The sequence below is a fragment of the Odontesthes bonariensis genome, chromosome 20 (assembly GCF_027942865.1).
Source record: "Odontesthes bonariensis isolate fOdoBon6 chromosome 20, fOdoBon6.hap1, whole genome shotgun sequence".
NCBI lineage: Eukaryota > Metazoa > Chordata > Actinopteri > Atheriniformes > Atherinopsidae > Odontesthes > Odontesthes bonariensis.
In genome coordinates, this window is record NC_134525.1 from 29,747,506 (window position 1) to 29,762,989 (window position 15,484).

Below are 15,484 nucleotides of genomic sequence, written 5' to 3' on the forward strand. Positions count from 1 at the left end.
GCATATTCTGATTATTAGTGATTAAACATGCTCCTTTTAGAAGATTCAAGATTATTTTTTTGTCTATTTTCAGTCTAAGCCTGTCTTCCAGTGTCCTCCCCAGTACCTGGAAATCAGCTCCTTTCAAAGGGGGTTTAAGAACTGCTATTTTATACAGTTTTATGACTGGAAGTGAAATGTGTTGGTATGACCTTGTCCTTTTTCACCGCTTGTGTCACTTTAGTGTCACTCAATGAGACCTTCCTAGTGTTAAACTGTCATTTCATAAAATCAAACGAGTGTTTTATCCATTAAGAGTGGCTCTGCAGAAATGTTTTTAAACTTTGTTAACTGAAAGGTTGAAGTGTGGTGATTGCATAGCACTTGGACCTTCACCACAAGTAGAGACAATAAGTGCTACTGACCTTGTTTGGATCAGTGGTGATCACCCACGCACAGCTGACCTGGTGATCATACTGATCATGACCCGGGGTGTTCGGATAGCTGAAAGAACCAGCAGGGCCAGTCAGATGGCCTCCACACTCTGCAACACAGATCCAGACATAATCAACAAATAATACGTAATACTGAAAAACAAAAATCAAAGTGTCTACCAGTATTAAGTGTGCCCTCTCATAAGTGTCTGACAAAAAAAAAAAAACTTTAAAATTTCAAAGTTTATAAATCTTAAGCCTGTGTTATCAAATCCTGCACATCACTGGTTAAAAGAAGAACTGCCCATGTATCTGTCACTCTCATGTAACAGAAGTGTCCATTACTGTGATCAGTATGTAGTAAAAACAGAACCTTTAGGGTGTGAGAACATCAGAGGCTATATTTTTGATATGTTAACACACCGGATCCTCATGTTGTTTGCTTGCTCAGTCTACAGAGTATTATGCCTAATTCTCTGTGGTATATCTATGAAAGTTTTTGGAAACATTGGTCTTGTCTTCGTGTCTTCTATTTTCTGTGCCATTGAAATACTGCTGAGTTCAATGTGTGTGTTTGTTGACCGTATTAACTGATGTAAAATGGTACAAATTCCTGTGAACGTCACAAACTTTCAAAACAAGGATGTTAAGGTCCTTGGAAATTGCTTTGTACTCTTTGGAATTGCGGAACTGCTTGTTGCTTGTCTGAGGAAATTGAATTTGTGAGTGCTAATAATGATGTTGATGTCATTGTTTTGTATTTCACTTTATGAACGACAGTGTTGTCTGCCAATTTTATCCTGAGTCTTTCTCTATATTCGTTTTAATTATTTGACTTTTACTTGTTGTCACAGAGGTGACAATTATTCTAAACTGGACTCTATGAAATAGACTGAAATTAATATGTTACATCTTAAATTTTGTTTTATATTCCTATCTATATTCCTATGGGACTCTTTTATATACCCTTTTATCTTCTTGTATTGTTAGTACCTTGCTGTGGGTTCTGACAGAGTAAGCCAGTCCACTGGGACGTGCAGGTGCATGCAAATCCATTAATGCCATCCGTGCAGGTTCCTCCATTTTGACAAGGGTTGCTTGTGCATTCATTGATGTTCTGGTCACAGTTAGGTCCTTGCCAGCCAGAGTTGCAGTTGCAGATGTAGCCAGGAGCTGAGGTAGTGTTCTGTGATAGCGACACACAAGCATTCATTCATTTGGTACTAAAATGGGACCTGATTCTAATGATAAATCTGAACCCTATTACCAGAACTTACTATAAGTTCTAAAACCTATGCTATGTTATGGTACCCAAGTTAAAATAATATTTTGCTATTCTAACATCTGAAGTTGGAGTAAATCTATTCAGAGATTTGCACGTACAATTGTTATATGTATTTTATATATATATATATATATATATATATATATATATATATATATATATATATATATATATTTTTTTTTTTTTTTTTTTTTTTCAATACATAGTTTCTTAAAACATTAAAAGACGAACTTTGGTTGTATGTTGTGTTGAATTATGGAATTTGACCGTTAAAAGAGTTTCTCACTAGGAAATGTTGTTAACATAACTTGATTCGTAGTTGCTACCCCTAAACCTTCCTGTTTCCTCTGCACCAATACTAAATTATTTGGGCCTCCTGAATGTCAAATATTTAACGCTCGCTGAAGTCTTCTGTCATTAATGGTTTTATTATGAAAAAAGAACCTGGATGTTTTCATGCTCACTCAGATGAGGTTGTCTCCAGATGACACTGTTGTGCCGGTTGAAATAAGTCTTTTTCATTTGTCTGAGTCTCCTGGAAAAGTAGGTGGTTTTGCTGTCATCCATGAGCTTGATATTAGGTCCCATCCTACCACATTTGAGTACGGTAGTTTTACTTGTTGTCTGAGTTTGTTAATTACAGTCTGTCTACCTTACTATGCATTTATCAATTGTTATATTTAAATACGACAGGGCACTTAGAGTATTTAGTTTCGCCCTAAACTCTCTTAAGCAACTGAATATACCTGTCAACAACAATAAAGCTGTTATCATAAAAATGCCATTTTATGCTTTTGCTGTTGATGCGATGGAGGAGTGAGACGTGTTTGTGATAGCTCTGTCATGTCTTTATCTAGGTTGACCAGACGTCCTCTTTTTGAGAGCTGAAAATCGCAGCTGGTCCAGCTGGGATTTCAAAATTGGCCGGGACTTTGCTCTATCTCTGCCTCAAATATGTTTACATCTGATTAGTGTTGCATTTCACTCACCATACTCGCTGATTGGAAGACAATTAAATCTGAGAAATATAACAGCATTTGCAAATGATAATAGTACAAGTTTATGCCTGAGCTTGATGTTTTATATGCTTCACCTACCTCTGGGGGTCGCAGGTTTCTTGCACTGTTAATTTTGGGGTCTTGGGCTGAAAAGTTTGGAAACTCCTGCTATAAAGAATTTATCATTGGTCATTGAAAATATCATTGGTTGATCGCCTTCTCTCTTCAAACATGCAACTGGTCAGCACTATGATGAGCCCCTGACTGCACTCAGCATGAGTTTCTCTGTTTACAACAGCACATGGCGACGGCAGCTAGAAAACGCCGACATGTAAATGTAAATTTATGGCCGAATTACAGAAAAAATCCCCGTGTTTTTGTCTTGGTCATGATGCATGGGATGCTCAGTGCATGACATGCAAAGCAATGGCCAACTCACTAATTTTCTTATTTCAATCTGTAGACATATAAAGACATTTTATTTTTTCAATATATCTTTTTATTGTTATTGCTTTATAAAGGGACAAACATTGAATAGAGAGAATTAACAGTTGGCCAAAAGATATCTTCTTAGAGTACATTAAAGAGATTTTTTTTTGCACTTAATTTGATCTTTGGACAAAGAAAAGAAACAATACAAGTTGTTGTTTTATGTTGTGGAAAGTAGCCAATACAGATTCAGTGGAAACGTTCTGTGTATATTTGCCTATATGTTCTTAAAGGCCAATGAAGCTCATCATCTTACCGTAGAACCCTTGACTGTGGACACATTTGTATGCATTCCCATGGTCATGGTGCCACATGCATACATCTACCCAGTACCCCACCTACCCACCTACATAGATATATGAGGTTAAAAAAAATGGAAAATTTAGATTAAACAAGAAGTGGGCCCTGACCACTCGGACCCAAGTGACTCGACTCTGATTATGATTGACGAGGCAGAAACACCAAACAATGCAGTACTGGCCACGATTGCTGCCCGGCAAACCGAGGTTACCTAGATTAAAATATGTATGTGATATATATGCTTCCATAGATGCATGCATACAAATTGTGCACAGGCATCATTACATCACTTGGGAGAACTATGGCCTCGCACAATAAAACCGCTAAAGGAATAAAATTAAATTTAAAGTTAAATTAAATAACTGACAAGAAAACAGTTCCTGGTACAAAGAACATGGTCACAAATCTGGGAGATTCCTGGCCAATCAATTAAAGATAAAGGAAGTGAAAAAAAAAACTATCTCCTCTGTTAATGACTCAGAAGGAAATATCACCCATGACCCTGACATAATCAACTAATCTTTAGGGACTTTTACAAAACAATATATTCATCACAAAATGATCCACCAGACGGTAACATTGATCAGTTTCTTAGTAAAATCAACCTTCCAAAATTTCAACTGGAACAGGCCATGGCTTTGGATTCACCTCTGTCCATGAAGCCCTTCAACATATGCCTAGTAATAAAGCCCCAGGACCAGATGGTTTAACAGCAGAGAATTCTGAAATACAAAGAAAATTCTGGAATATTTTGGCATACATTTCACAAAATGTCGCAAGTAAAGGAGAATGGCCGGCTACCCCCAAACATGAACTCTGCTAACATTATCGTTCTACAGAAACCAGGAAAAGACCCCGTACTTCCATGCAGCTAACGCAGCTAACGCCCAATACACCTCAAAATAATTTTATAAAGCCCTCGCCAAAAGAATAGAAAAAATAACTCCCCTTATAATACATCCTGAGCAGACAGGTTATATAAAGGGTAGACACTCATCCACTAACACATGCAGACTAATTAATCTCATAGACTATTCGAAGATCAACAACTTGGGAACCACAATCGTCTCTCAAGATGCTGAAAAAGCATTTGATCGAGTTAACTGATTCAGGTTTGGGTCATCCTTCATCAACTGGATAAGAATAATATATAGTTCTCCGAATGCATGTGTCAGCACAAATGATCAAACCTCTCCAAGCTTCAGTCTGCAGCGGGGCACCAGACAGGGTTACCCACTTTGCCCCTCACTTTTTGCCATGAATCTCTAGCAGCTGCCGTCAGACAAAATAAAGATATTAAAGGCATCCAATCCAAAAACGTTGAGCATTATATGAGCCTTTATTCTGATGATGTGAATCTGGACTTTTTTTTGTGTGTGTAAGATTTCTACATGTTATATCCATTTGTCATGGTGTATTGTTTGTATGTTTTTTATGATACCTGCTTTAGAACAACGGATGAAATTTAGCAACTGTGCATATTTACTTTGATGCTTTTGCTGATATGATGATTAATGTGCATGGTCTTAATCAAATAATAAATAAATAAATAAATAAATGATGTATTACTTTTCCTCCAGAACTCACAGTTCTCTCTCACTCACACAATCACACTCATAAATAAATTCTCAGCACTTTCTGACTGCTCTATTAACTGGTCTAAGACCATAGTTCTGCCTATTAACTGTAGTTTACAGAATATGCCCACTACCACATTACAGCCTCTCTGGGGACTCTCTGTGGGGCCTCTAATGCATCCACAGGGTGGTGGGATGTGATGTGGGGGTGCTCTCCCCCTGTTGGGACTCCTTGGGTGGGCCTGGGAGGATGGGTCTCAGACTCAGGCTGCTGTGTTGCGAAAGTTGTATTTCCATGTTTATGGTGTGTTTTTTCTTTTTTTGAAGGATTTGTAAGGGGGGCCTCCCCAGGTGGGTGCTTTCATGGATGTGCAGTGGCTCCCCAGATGTTGCCAGGCTCACTGGCTTTCTGGATTATCTTCTTTCGCACGGTTTTGGGGGGATGCGTGTTTAGTGAGGATGTGGTGGATGGGGCCATCGAGGTGGTTCCCTTTGCTATGCCCTGCAGCCACCTGCCCGTCAGTTTTAATTACACCTTAGACATTACTACATATCACACACTGACACCACACAAACAAACAACTTTACCGCAACGGCAAGAGGATTCAAATCTTTCCTAACTACACTCCTCTAAGCGAAAAGCATTATTCAACCACGCCAGGAAGCTACTGAGAGAAGTCCAGCGTCAGGTATGGCCTACTTTACCCTGCAAGATTCCTGATTATACACAGACTTCCTTCACAGACCCTAAAAAAGCCAAGGAATTCGCCAAACGACTGTTTGCTTCAGGGTCGTCAACACTGGAACAGAACAGTTAAATCGTGGAACTCAGGAATAGTTTTTGTATCGTCACTGGCTAGCTTGCCTGGGTGGCTATCACTAGCACAACAGGACCTGCCAAGATTTGCCAAAACACACACACATAGACTCATAGCCTGTGCCTAGTCTGCAAATATCTGGCGGGCCTTGCTTTTTCCATATGGGTAAACTTATCCATTTCCTAGTTTTATGATTGGATTTGGCTTCCTATCATAATAGAAGTGAAAATGTAAAACTACCTTTTCTGTCTCAAACTACAGTTATGTTTAAAGTAATCAATAATGTTATTTTTCTGGCTGAACACACATCTTAGTTCATTCTTCAGGTTATCCAAATATAATGGTTGTCTCTTGCTACAAAGCGAGGCTGATTTTTAATTTTTCCAAAAAGGTGAGAATGAGAGTTTTTATAGAAATGTATGTAAATGTCATCTTGTATAGAGATTTGTTCCTTTTCATTTATTTTTTGTAATTTCCAATGTTTTTGGACGTTCTGGTTACAACACTTTTCAATAATCTGATATTTCAAATTGAAATATAGGCCCAAAGAATGCCTCATGTGATTTTTATATAAATAATACAAATATCCCAGTGTATATTATTCCACTAAACAATCTGGCTGGTATCTGATAATGAACAAGCTAAATATTCTGCTGTCATCATAGAAATACATAATCCCTAAATTTGGACTGCTTACTGAAACTGCTGAGAATGATTGAGAAGAAGAATTTGATATATTGTGTAAAAAGAAAAGTTGAAACGGGGAACTGCACATGTTGTACACCAGCTCGGATAATCAGATTAACTGTTGGTGGATTAAAACTGACAGTTTTTAATGCTGGTTGTTACAGACTATATGTGCATGTACATGTTGGAATAGCAAAAAATGATGTCTTAACGAATACACTAAACCATAGTTTATTAAAGCTTGAGCAGACTGTCACTAGTGTGCTCACCCTGACAGCGTCTCAGCAACATCATCCGCAGCAGATTCCCTCACCATGAAAGTTAAAGTTAAAGAATGTTGGGAACATAGTTCACGGCTTGTCTTTGTGGTTGCACAACTAAGCAGTTCTGAACACTTTTGACTTTAAAATTAAATCTTTTATATTGGCAATAATTTTAACAATTCACATTTGATTTAGTCATGAATAACATGTTTCTGCGGTGTCACAAACTCATAATGCAAATCTCTTTCTGATTTACTCCGACTTTAAACGTTGTGCTTGGGGTTTTTTCAACATGTTTCAATAAGTGCCAAACTTTCTTCTTTATCGTGAACTTTCATAAAATTGTTCATCTAAACTTCTGGTAATAAAACAGAAAATTTGGATAAATTAGGATTGGATAATGATACAAATGTCACCCAGGGCCCTTTTTAAAAATATTTCAGGAGTAATGTCGGTTAGAGCAGAGCCTCGTTCACAGTAAGGTACAATGTGGCGTGTAAGTAAATTTGAATTTTTGAACTGGAATTTTGAACTGGAAAGGGTTCTAGGGTTCTATTGAACGATTCAGTGTAAGGAGGCTTCGGGATTAAAAGTAATCTAACCAATATTCAATGGAGTCAGTGTCTTTCTGGCACTTCACAGTTTCAGTCTGTGAGATTTATCCAAAGATTCCCATGAGCAGTGGGAGCAGCATGAGTACATAAGTCAGAGAAGACTCCAGATGCACATGGTCACACACTTACCACGCACTGTCCGTTGACACAGGGATTGTTTGTCTGACAGATGTTGCTTGTCTGGGTGCAGCCAGTTGGACCGTAACCGTTGCCTGTGTACCCAGGTGGACAGGTACATACAGGGAAGTTTGAACCTGGTGGATATTTGATTTGAGGAAAAAAGAAACACTTCATCACGTTCACTTTTATACATATCATCCTTAAACTGCAACAGTGCAGAACAGGTTATTAATTAATGTCTTAAATAATATTTAAAAAAAACTAAGTACAGGCAAATTAAATTAATCAGACATTTCTCATTAGTACTTCATGTGCAATTGGCTGGAATCGTCAAAGTAAAGTCATGCATGTTTATTTTACCTGGGCTGGAGGAGCAAGTTGCTGATGCGTAACAGCCTCCATTGTTTGAAGAGCAGATATCAGCTTGTGTGCATATTTTTCCATCCCCCTCATAACCTGCACAAAGACAAGAACTGTTTGAGTGTGTGTGTGTGTGTGTGTGTGTGTGTGTGTGTGTGTGTCAAGCCCAAAATTATTCATACCCCTGGCAAATTTTGACTTAAAAGTTACTTTTATTTAACCAACAAGTTTTTTCTTGATTGGAAATGACACAGGCGTCTCCCAGAAGATAATAAGACAATGTACAAGAGGTACCATTGTGGAAAAAATGATTTCTCAGCTTTTATTTACATTTGAACTAAAAGTGGCATAATCCAAAATGATTCATACCCTTTGCAAACTGTCACAGTCTATGGGAAAATCCAAAGTTCTATACCATTCCAAAAAGTCCAAGCTGTTCTAAAGCATCCTAATTAGCCTGATTCATTGGGAACAGCTGTTTTAATCGACTCAGCCGGTGAAAAACAGCAGCTCTCTGCAGTTGGTTTGTGAACAGTCATGGCTAAGACAAAGGAGCTCACTGAGGACCTGCGGCTGCGCATTGTGGCTGCTCACAAGTCAGGAAAGGGCTCTAAGGCCATATCTAGAATTTTTAGATGTTTCCAGTGGCTACATTGCAAAGTATTACTAAAAAATACAAGACGTTCCTTACTGTGGAAAATCTCAGAGGACGTGGTCAGAAGCCAAAAGTGATAACTATGCTGGCCAGGAGGATAGTGAGAGGTGAAAAAGAATTCAAGGATCACCACCAAGGCCATCCTGGTGAATCTGGGCTCTGCTGGTGACAACGTCTGAAGGCAGACAGTCCTACGGACACTGCTGGGTTCCACGGAGGACGCCACTTCTCCATATAAGGCACACAAAAGCCCGCTTGGCCTTTGCAAATGCTCATCTAGACAAAGAAGAGGACTTCTGGTCTTCTGTTTTATGGTCAGATGAAACAGAAATGGAATTGTTTGGCCACAATGATGTATCCTTCATTTGGCGTGAAAAAGGAGACGCCTTCAACCCTAAGAAGACGCAAATGTTAAAGATGCGTACAGCTCCACTGCCCCGCCACCATTGGGCAGGTCAGACTACAACCAAGTCCTGCTCTCACCATTATACAAGCCTGTGGTTCAGCAGCACCCAGCCCCAGTGAGGACAGTGAGGAAATGGTCTCCTGAGGCCATGGAAACACTGAGTGGAGCGCTGGAGGCCACAGACTGGGATGCTCTGTATAAGCCACATGGTGAGGACATTGATGGCCTGACTGACTGTGTCTCTGAGTACATTGAGCCTCATTTCCACTGTCAGTACGGCTCGGGTCACTTCTTATCGGTACGGTACGGGTCGGGTCGCTTTGGGGTCAGCTTTGCGTTCCCACTGTACACACTGTACACACACCAACACAGCCTCCTCACCAACAACGGTTAGCAAAGTCTGCACCTCCCCAAGGGAATCGGTCCTGTGTCCTAGGTACCCCAAGCAGAAGGGTTACAAAAATGGTAACGGGTACCATGGGACCGGTATGCTTTCGTGGTAGTGGAGACACTGAAATAAGCGAACCATTCTGATTCGACCCGTACCGGACTGCATAGTCGAAACAGGGCTTTGGGTACTGCATTGATAACACCATCCCCACGAAAGAGGTCCGCTACTACCCTAACAACAAACCGTGGGTAACCAGCGACCCTAAGGCCCTTCTCAACGAGAAGAAGAGGGCCTTTAAATCAGGGGACTGAGCAGAACTCAAACGAGTACAAAGGGAGCTTAAGCGCAGCATCAGGGACAGCAAGGACAACTACATGAGAAAACTGGAGCACAACATCATGGACGTATGGAGTGGGATGAGAGAGATCACCGGCTTCCACAAGAGAGGTGGGGGTGCAGCTGAGGGGAATGAACGACGTGTCAATGAGTTGAACCAGTTTTCTGCTTCTCCGAGCAACAACCCCCCAACTCCCCTCACCACCAGTTCGCATTTCAGCCCCATGTTGGGGTTGATTATGCAATCATCCACCTGCTGCAGAAGGCCTACTCCTCCCTGGACAGACCCAAAACCCAAGTCCAGATCATGTTCTTCGACTTCTCCAGCGCCTTCAACACCATCCAGCCCAGACTGCTGAAGGCCCTCTCCTGTCTGCATCGGTGGGACGGATGTGGAGGTGGTACCAGCATGCAAGTACCTGGGTTTCACACTGGACAATAAACTGGACTGGTCCACTAACACAGAGGACATCTATAAGAAGGGTCTCAGTCGGCTTTAGTTCCTGAGGAGGCTCAGGCCCTTTAACATCTGCAACAAGATGCTGCAGATGATTTATCAGTCTGTTGTGGCGAGCACCATCTTCTTTACTGCGGTGTCCTGGGGTATCAAGGCAAAGGACGCCAACAGACTGAACAAACTGATCAGGAAAGCAGAGTCTGTTGTTGGCTCCAAGCTTGTCACCCTGGAGGAGGTGGTGGAGGACACTTTATAACTCATCTACCTCTGTCAGAGCCACTATGACATAACTGGACTAAACCTACCTGTCACCTTTCGCACTCTGTACCTCAAATACTGGAACAAATTGATATTATATATCATATTTATAAAATATTCTAATCTTTTGCACATTCTAGTTACATATTCATATTATATTATTTGTCCCATTCTGTGTTTTTATTTTAAACTTTTTCTACCTCAGTTTTGTATTTTATTGTATTCAAATATACCGGACTGCTATGACGACCTAATTTCCCTTCGGGGATGAATAAAGTCAAAGAATCTAAAAGCATGCTATATCTGTGGAGGGAGCTAAAGATCAGGGTGATGGCAAGGAGACCCTCCAACCTGAAAGAGCTGGAGCTCATCGCTGAAGACGAATGGGCAAAAATACCAGTGGAGACATGCAAAACGCTGGTCAGCAGTTCTAGGAAGCGTTTGATTGCTGGAATAGCCAATAAAGGCTTTTCTATTGATTATTGAGAAGGTATTAATAAATTTGGACATGCCACTTTTTGTTCAATTGTAAAAAAAAAAAAAAAAAAAAAAAGCTGAGAAATATTATTTTCCTCAATGATGCCTCACTCGTGTGTGTCTAGAAATGTATCATCGAGTATAGTAATGGAAATGTATAGAACTTCAGTTGCATTTATAACTTTTCAATTATACCTGGAGGACAGGAACCACAGTGAAAAGAACCCATAGTGTTCAGGCATTGCACCACTGGGGTGGTGGAGCAGCCGCCATTATTTGTCAAGCATTCGTCCACATCCCGACAGCTGTAGCCACTGCCTTGCCAACCTGAGACATTTGGGGAAATAAGATCAAATCTTTTCAATCTTTCGTAACTTATACTGTATATAAGATAATTCAGAACTCTTTATATTTAGATTATGGGATCACTTGCTTAAACTACAAAACACAGGATCAGGCTTAGTAGAAAATTGATCTGAGTCTAGGTGCTCTTGTTGCCTTTGTTTTCTAATGGTTGATTGTGAGTTAAACCAGTCTCACAATCAAGAAGTACTGGATGGGAAGATAAAGGATGGGATGGATAAACTTTTAGCTATTTGAGTTAAGAGATGAAAAATTGTATCTTGGTATAAAATGTCTTACTCTAAGATTTAAAAATGTCTTACTCAAACACAACACTTTTGCAGACTATCATGCTTGTAATGAAGGTTTTGAACAAGAGTACTAGTGCTGCAGATGGAACTGCAGAACAGAGCCAACTATGAGTTATGCTATTGAGTTACCGGAAGGACAGAGTCCACAGTAGAAAGAACCCTGAGTGTTGTAGCAGGAAACGAGAGGGTTGGTCGAACAGGGCTTGATGGGTAGGTTACACTCATCAACATCAGCCACACACGCTGGGTTCCCAGCTGGGGCCTCCCAGCCTGTCTCGCAAATGCACTGGTAATTGGGCTGTTTAAAGGAACAAAATAATGTGAAACACAGTAAAATATATTATATTTTTAAAAAGAAAATAAGCCTAGAATTTAATACCAGCAACACACTGAAAAAAGTTGGGAGGTCTAGCATCTTCCTTGAAATAATGAAAGACCTTCTGGAAAAATACTTGAACTTGATGATAGTGTTCGTCTCTCCAAAACTCCAATCAATGCTTCTGAATCTGTGGTAACTTTACACATGTGCAAATCACCTGTGCCGAGGGCATTGATGCTCCCCATACTATTGTAAGTGCTAAATTTAGCTCCTTTCACCGACAATAGCCTGGGGCACATACAATCCAATGTCCGTTTTCCCCAAAAGCAGCTGAAATGTGGATTCCTCTGACCACAGAAAGCGATCTGACATTCCCCATCAGAAAGAAGATCCAAGCTGTGTTCGAAACCGCATACTTCTCCAACTACTCCTACTACTCCTACTAACTTTTTGAGTTAGTATGAGAGTTTGAGTAAGCGAGAAGTTCCCTAATGCATACTAGATTCGCCGAAATGTTGGGTATGCATCATGAGGTTACTACTCATACTCAAACTACCCAGGATGTAACGTAACGTGACATCGCCGATCGTCATTTCCTTTCAAAACGGCAGTTTCAAGCTAGCTATAACAAGGGTAGGTTCACTTCCTATTTTCAAAACAAAAGCACCAATTGTATCGTAATGGCTTTCCCTATGATAAAAGGCAACGTGTATTTTATTTTGTGAAAATAACCGGAAGTGCGTTGCTCACTACGGCTAGCTTTAGTAGCGCCGAATTCGTCATAACAAAATTGTAAATAGCCGGTATTTTGTCAGATTTTCAACACATTGGGGATCTAAACGACTACTTTATCGCCTGAAAATGTTTCAAATGTTGCTAAAGTTTACAGAGTTTAGAGCTTAAGTGAAATCAGCTTCAGGCCGGCTGATTTCAGCTCGGGCAGGAGCTAACTGCATTGTGGGTAAACGCTCTGCATACTGTCTGATCGATGAGTATGCAGTATGGAAGTATGCCGTATGCAAGTATGTAGTATGCGGTTTCGAACACAGGCCCAGTCTGTTATTTCTCCACCCGTTTCTCTGTGTTGATCCCACCTCACATCCACAGCATTTCCTCTTCACATTTTTGTGCATTTGCCGTCTTTAGTTGACATTTGAAAAGCTCAATTAGCTGATCCCATTTGTAAAAGACTCGTGCATTGGCTTGGCAACTCATCATAACAGATGCTGAAAACTGTCAAAATTATGACAGGAGTCCAGTCGAGCAGCACAACTTCCAAACCAGTGCAGAATTATTTTTCAAAAATGAAGAAAGAAATCACAAAAATGCAAAGATGTATGCTCAAAATTATCAGAGCTACAGAAACTTGCTGACAGCTTTGGTACAGCCCATTATGGAACCATCATAGATATTAAAAGACCTAAGTTATTTTGAATTGAGAATGTTTTCTTTTAAACTGACAAATGACAATCTTATTGAGTTTAGCACAATTGGTGAGTCAAAACCCATCTTTGCTTGAAAAGTAAGTGTTTGTATATTCCACCGACATTTCTTTCTTTTTTGCTTCCCTCCCAACATTTTTGAGTGTTTTGCTTACAACAAATTCTGTATTTCTTTACATTTCCTGAATACAGTGGAATTGGGGAGTAAAGACATGTAAATAACTGAATTTGTAATCGTTAATTGAGGTTCAAACAAATAAAAAATTACAGATGTTTTTGTTGTATTTCCAAACCTTTCTGAAAATTTTGATAAAACGTTTACAGGTCCAAATAGACAATAACAAAAACTAAACCTGAAACACACAGCTGGACACATAAAGACTTTTCTTCAGTAACAAGAAGAACAAAGAATTACTGTACTAATTAGAAAAAAAAATACTGACATGTGTCCTCAATTCAATAGCAAAAACATGCAGATAACTAGATGCAAACTTTTTTGAGATTACCGATTCATTTCACGAGTTAAGGTGGTGTCTCAAAAGGTAATATGAGTAGATTGGTATTTGCAGATGATTGCAATAGTATAATAGACTCTTATTTTTCCAGCTTTAAAGCAGAAAAATGCGATAAGAGTAAATTTACTTAAAAACATTTGATTATTAAACTGTGTCCAGATAGATGACTAGTTACCTGTCCAGGTATAATCCGATCTGCGTCAATGCATAAGCCATGCACACAAAGGTCATGTCCTGCATTCCTACAATCATCATAGCGTACAGTGCAGAGATTCCCGGACCATTCTGGAGAACAGCTACAACTGTACACAAAAAGAATCATCATTTATAATACATGGGTGGTTGTAGGACTTAAGGCTCTAGCATGGTTGCCGCGTCTGCTCGCGCGAGCGGTGTTGATGACGTCACGAGTTCGTGCCCGCCACAGGACCCTATATAGTGGCGCAAGTCGTTGCGCGCCAGTAGTTGCAATTTTCTCCGTCACAGAGGTGGCGCTGCTACGTGAAGGTTACCGCTACTCTACAACCACGAAAGTGGAGAAGAAAACAATGCCGCTGTCAAGAGCAAGAATACTGTAATTAATGATACTGCTGCAGTTTTCAGATCATTTTAATTTTTTAATTCAGTTAAAAGAGGTGAAGGTTTGAAGCCCCCGGCATCAACAGAGTCTCTGCCCTCTTCTTTGCCTTCACGTATCTGTCCCGTAGCTTCTTCCACACATTCTTACAGAACTCTCCCTCTTTCCCCAAAGTTCTGCCCATCTCTGTGCACCAGTTTTGGGAGTTTACGTGCTTTCTGTGCTGTTTCACTGCAGTTTCGTACAGCTGCCTGTACAAACGCACCTCCTCACTGAGCCTGGTCTCACATCGGTCCATCCGGTTCGTTGTGCTTGGCGCCACCAAGTTACAAAAATCGACTGGTGCACGACAACGCGCTGCGCCGTCTGTTCAAGGGAAGCGCCAGGCCTGAAACGTCATTTTGACGTCACGGTCCACCACCGCCGTGACAGACGCGGCAACCATGCTACCGCCTTTACTGGCATCAGCTGCCAGTAAGGACATCCGTTAACTTCAGAATGAGTACAATGCATGCATGCAGCATTAGCAGGAAGAGCCTGCCAATCAGAAGGTCGCTGGTTCAACTCCAGGCCACACGTTGTAGTGGCAAGACACCGAACCCCATGATGCGTCGATGTATGATTAGGTGCGTTTATATGGACACGTTTAATCTGATTAAATGCACGTTTAAACCGATTACACGTGTAAAGAGATTAAATATGCGTCATGTAAACAGTCAAATAATCTCTTTAAATATAAACGGGTTAAATATTTAAACCGATTACAATAGGTGGTTTGGACCGTTCATATAATCCGATTGAAGAAGGAAACTCCCCATATATACAGGCGCACCTACATAAACCGATTATTAGAACACGTTTCATGTTACTGCGCAAGTGTAAGGGCGTGCGAGATACAGTTAATATAGACTGTGTAGTTCTAGTTAAACGGCAGATAACGGAAGACATCGAAGTTAAAATGACGGCGACAGTGAAGAAGAACAAAAATTGGTTTTATTGAAAACGTTGCAAGAGCAAAATATAATGTCAAAACTGGACGGGAGGAAGATGAGGAACTCGGAAATCTTTAATGAT

At 40.3% G+C, this 15,484-nt stretch overlaps 1 protein-coding gene across 1 annotated transcript in view; it reads right to left on the reverse strand.

The window, feature by feature from the left end:
• The window catches only part of cubn (cubilin (intrinsic factor-cobalamin receptor)), a 167,520-nt gene that overhangs the window by 129,961 nt on the left and 22,075 nt on the right, over positions 1–15,484 (reverse strand). The window contains exons 7-13 of the mRNA XM_075452455.1: positions 14,009–14,135; positions 11,687–11,855; positions 11,100–11,231; positions 7,925–8,020; positions 7,574–7,698; positions 1,407–1,599; positions 405–523 (exon numbers count right to left, since the gene is read on the reverse strand). Of these exons, the coding sequence (XP_075308570.1) occupies positions 405–523; positions 1,407–1,599; positions 7,574–7,698; positions 7,925–8,020; positions 11,100–11,231; positions 11,687–11,855; positions 14,009–14,135 (961 nt within the window). The remainder of the gene's footprint in view (positions 1–404; positions 524–1,406; positions 1,600–7,573; positions 7,699–7,924; positions 8,021–11,099; positions 11,232–11,686; positions 11,856–14,008; positions 14,136–15,484) is intronic.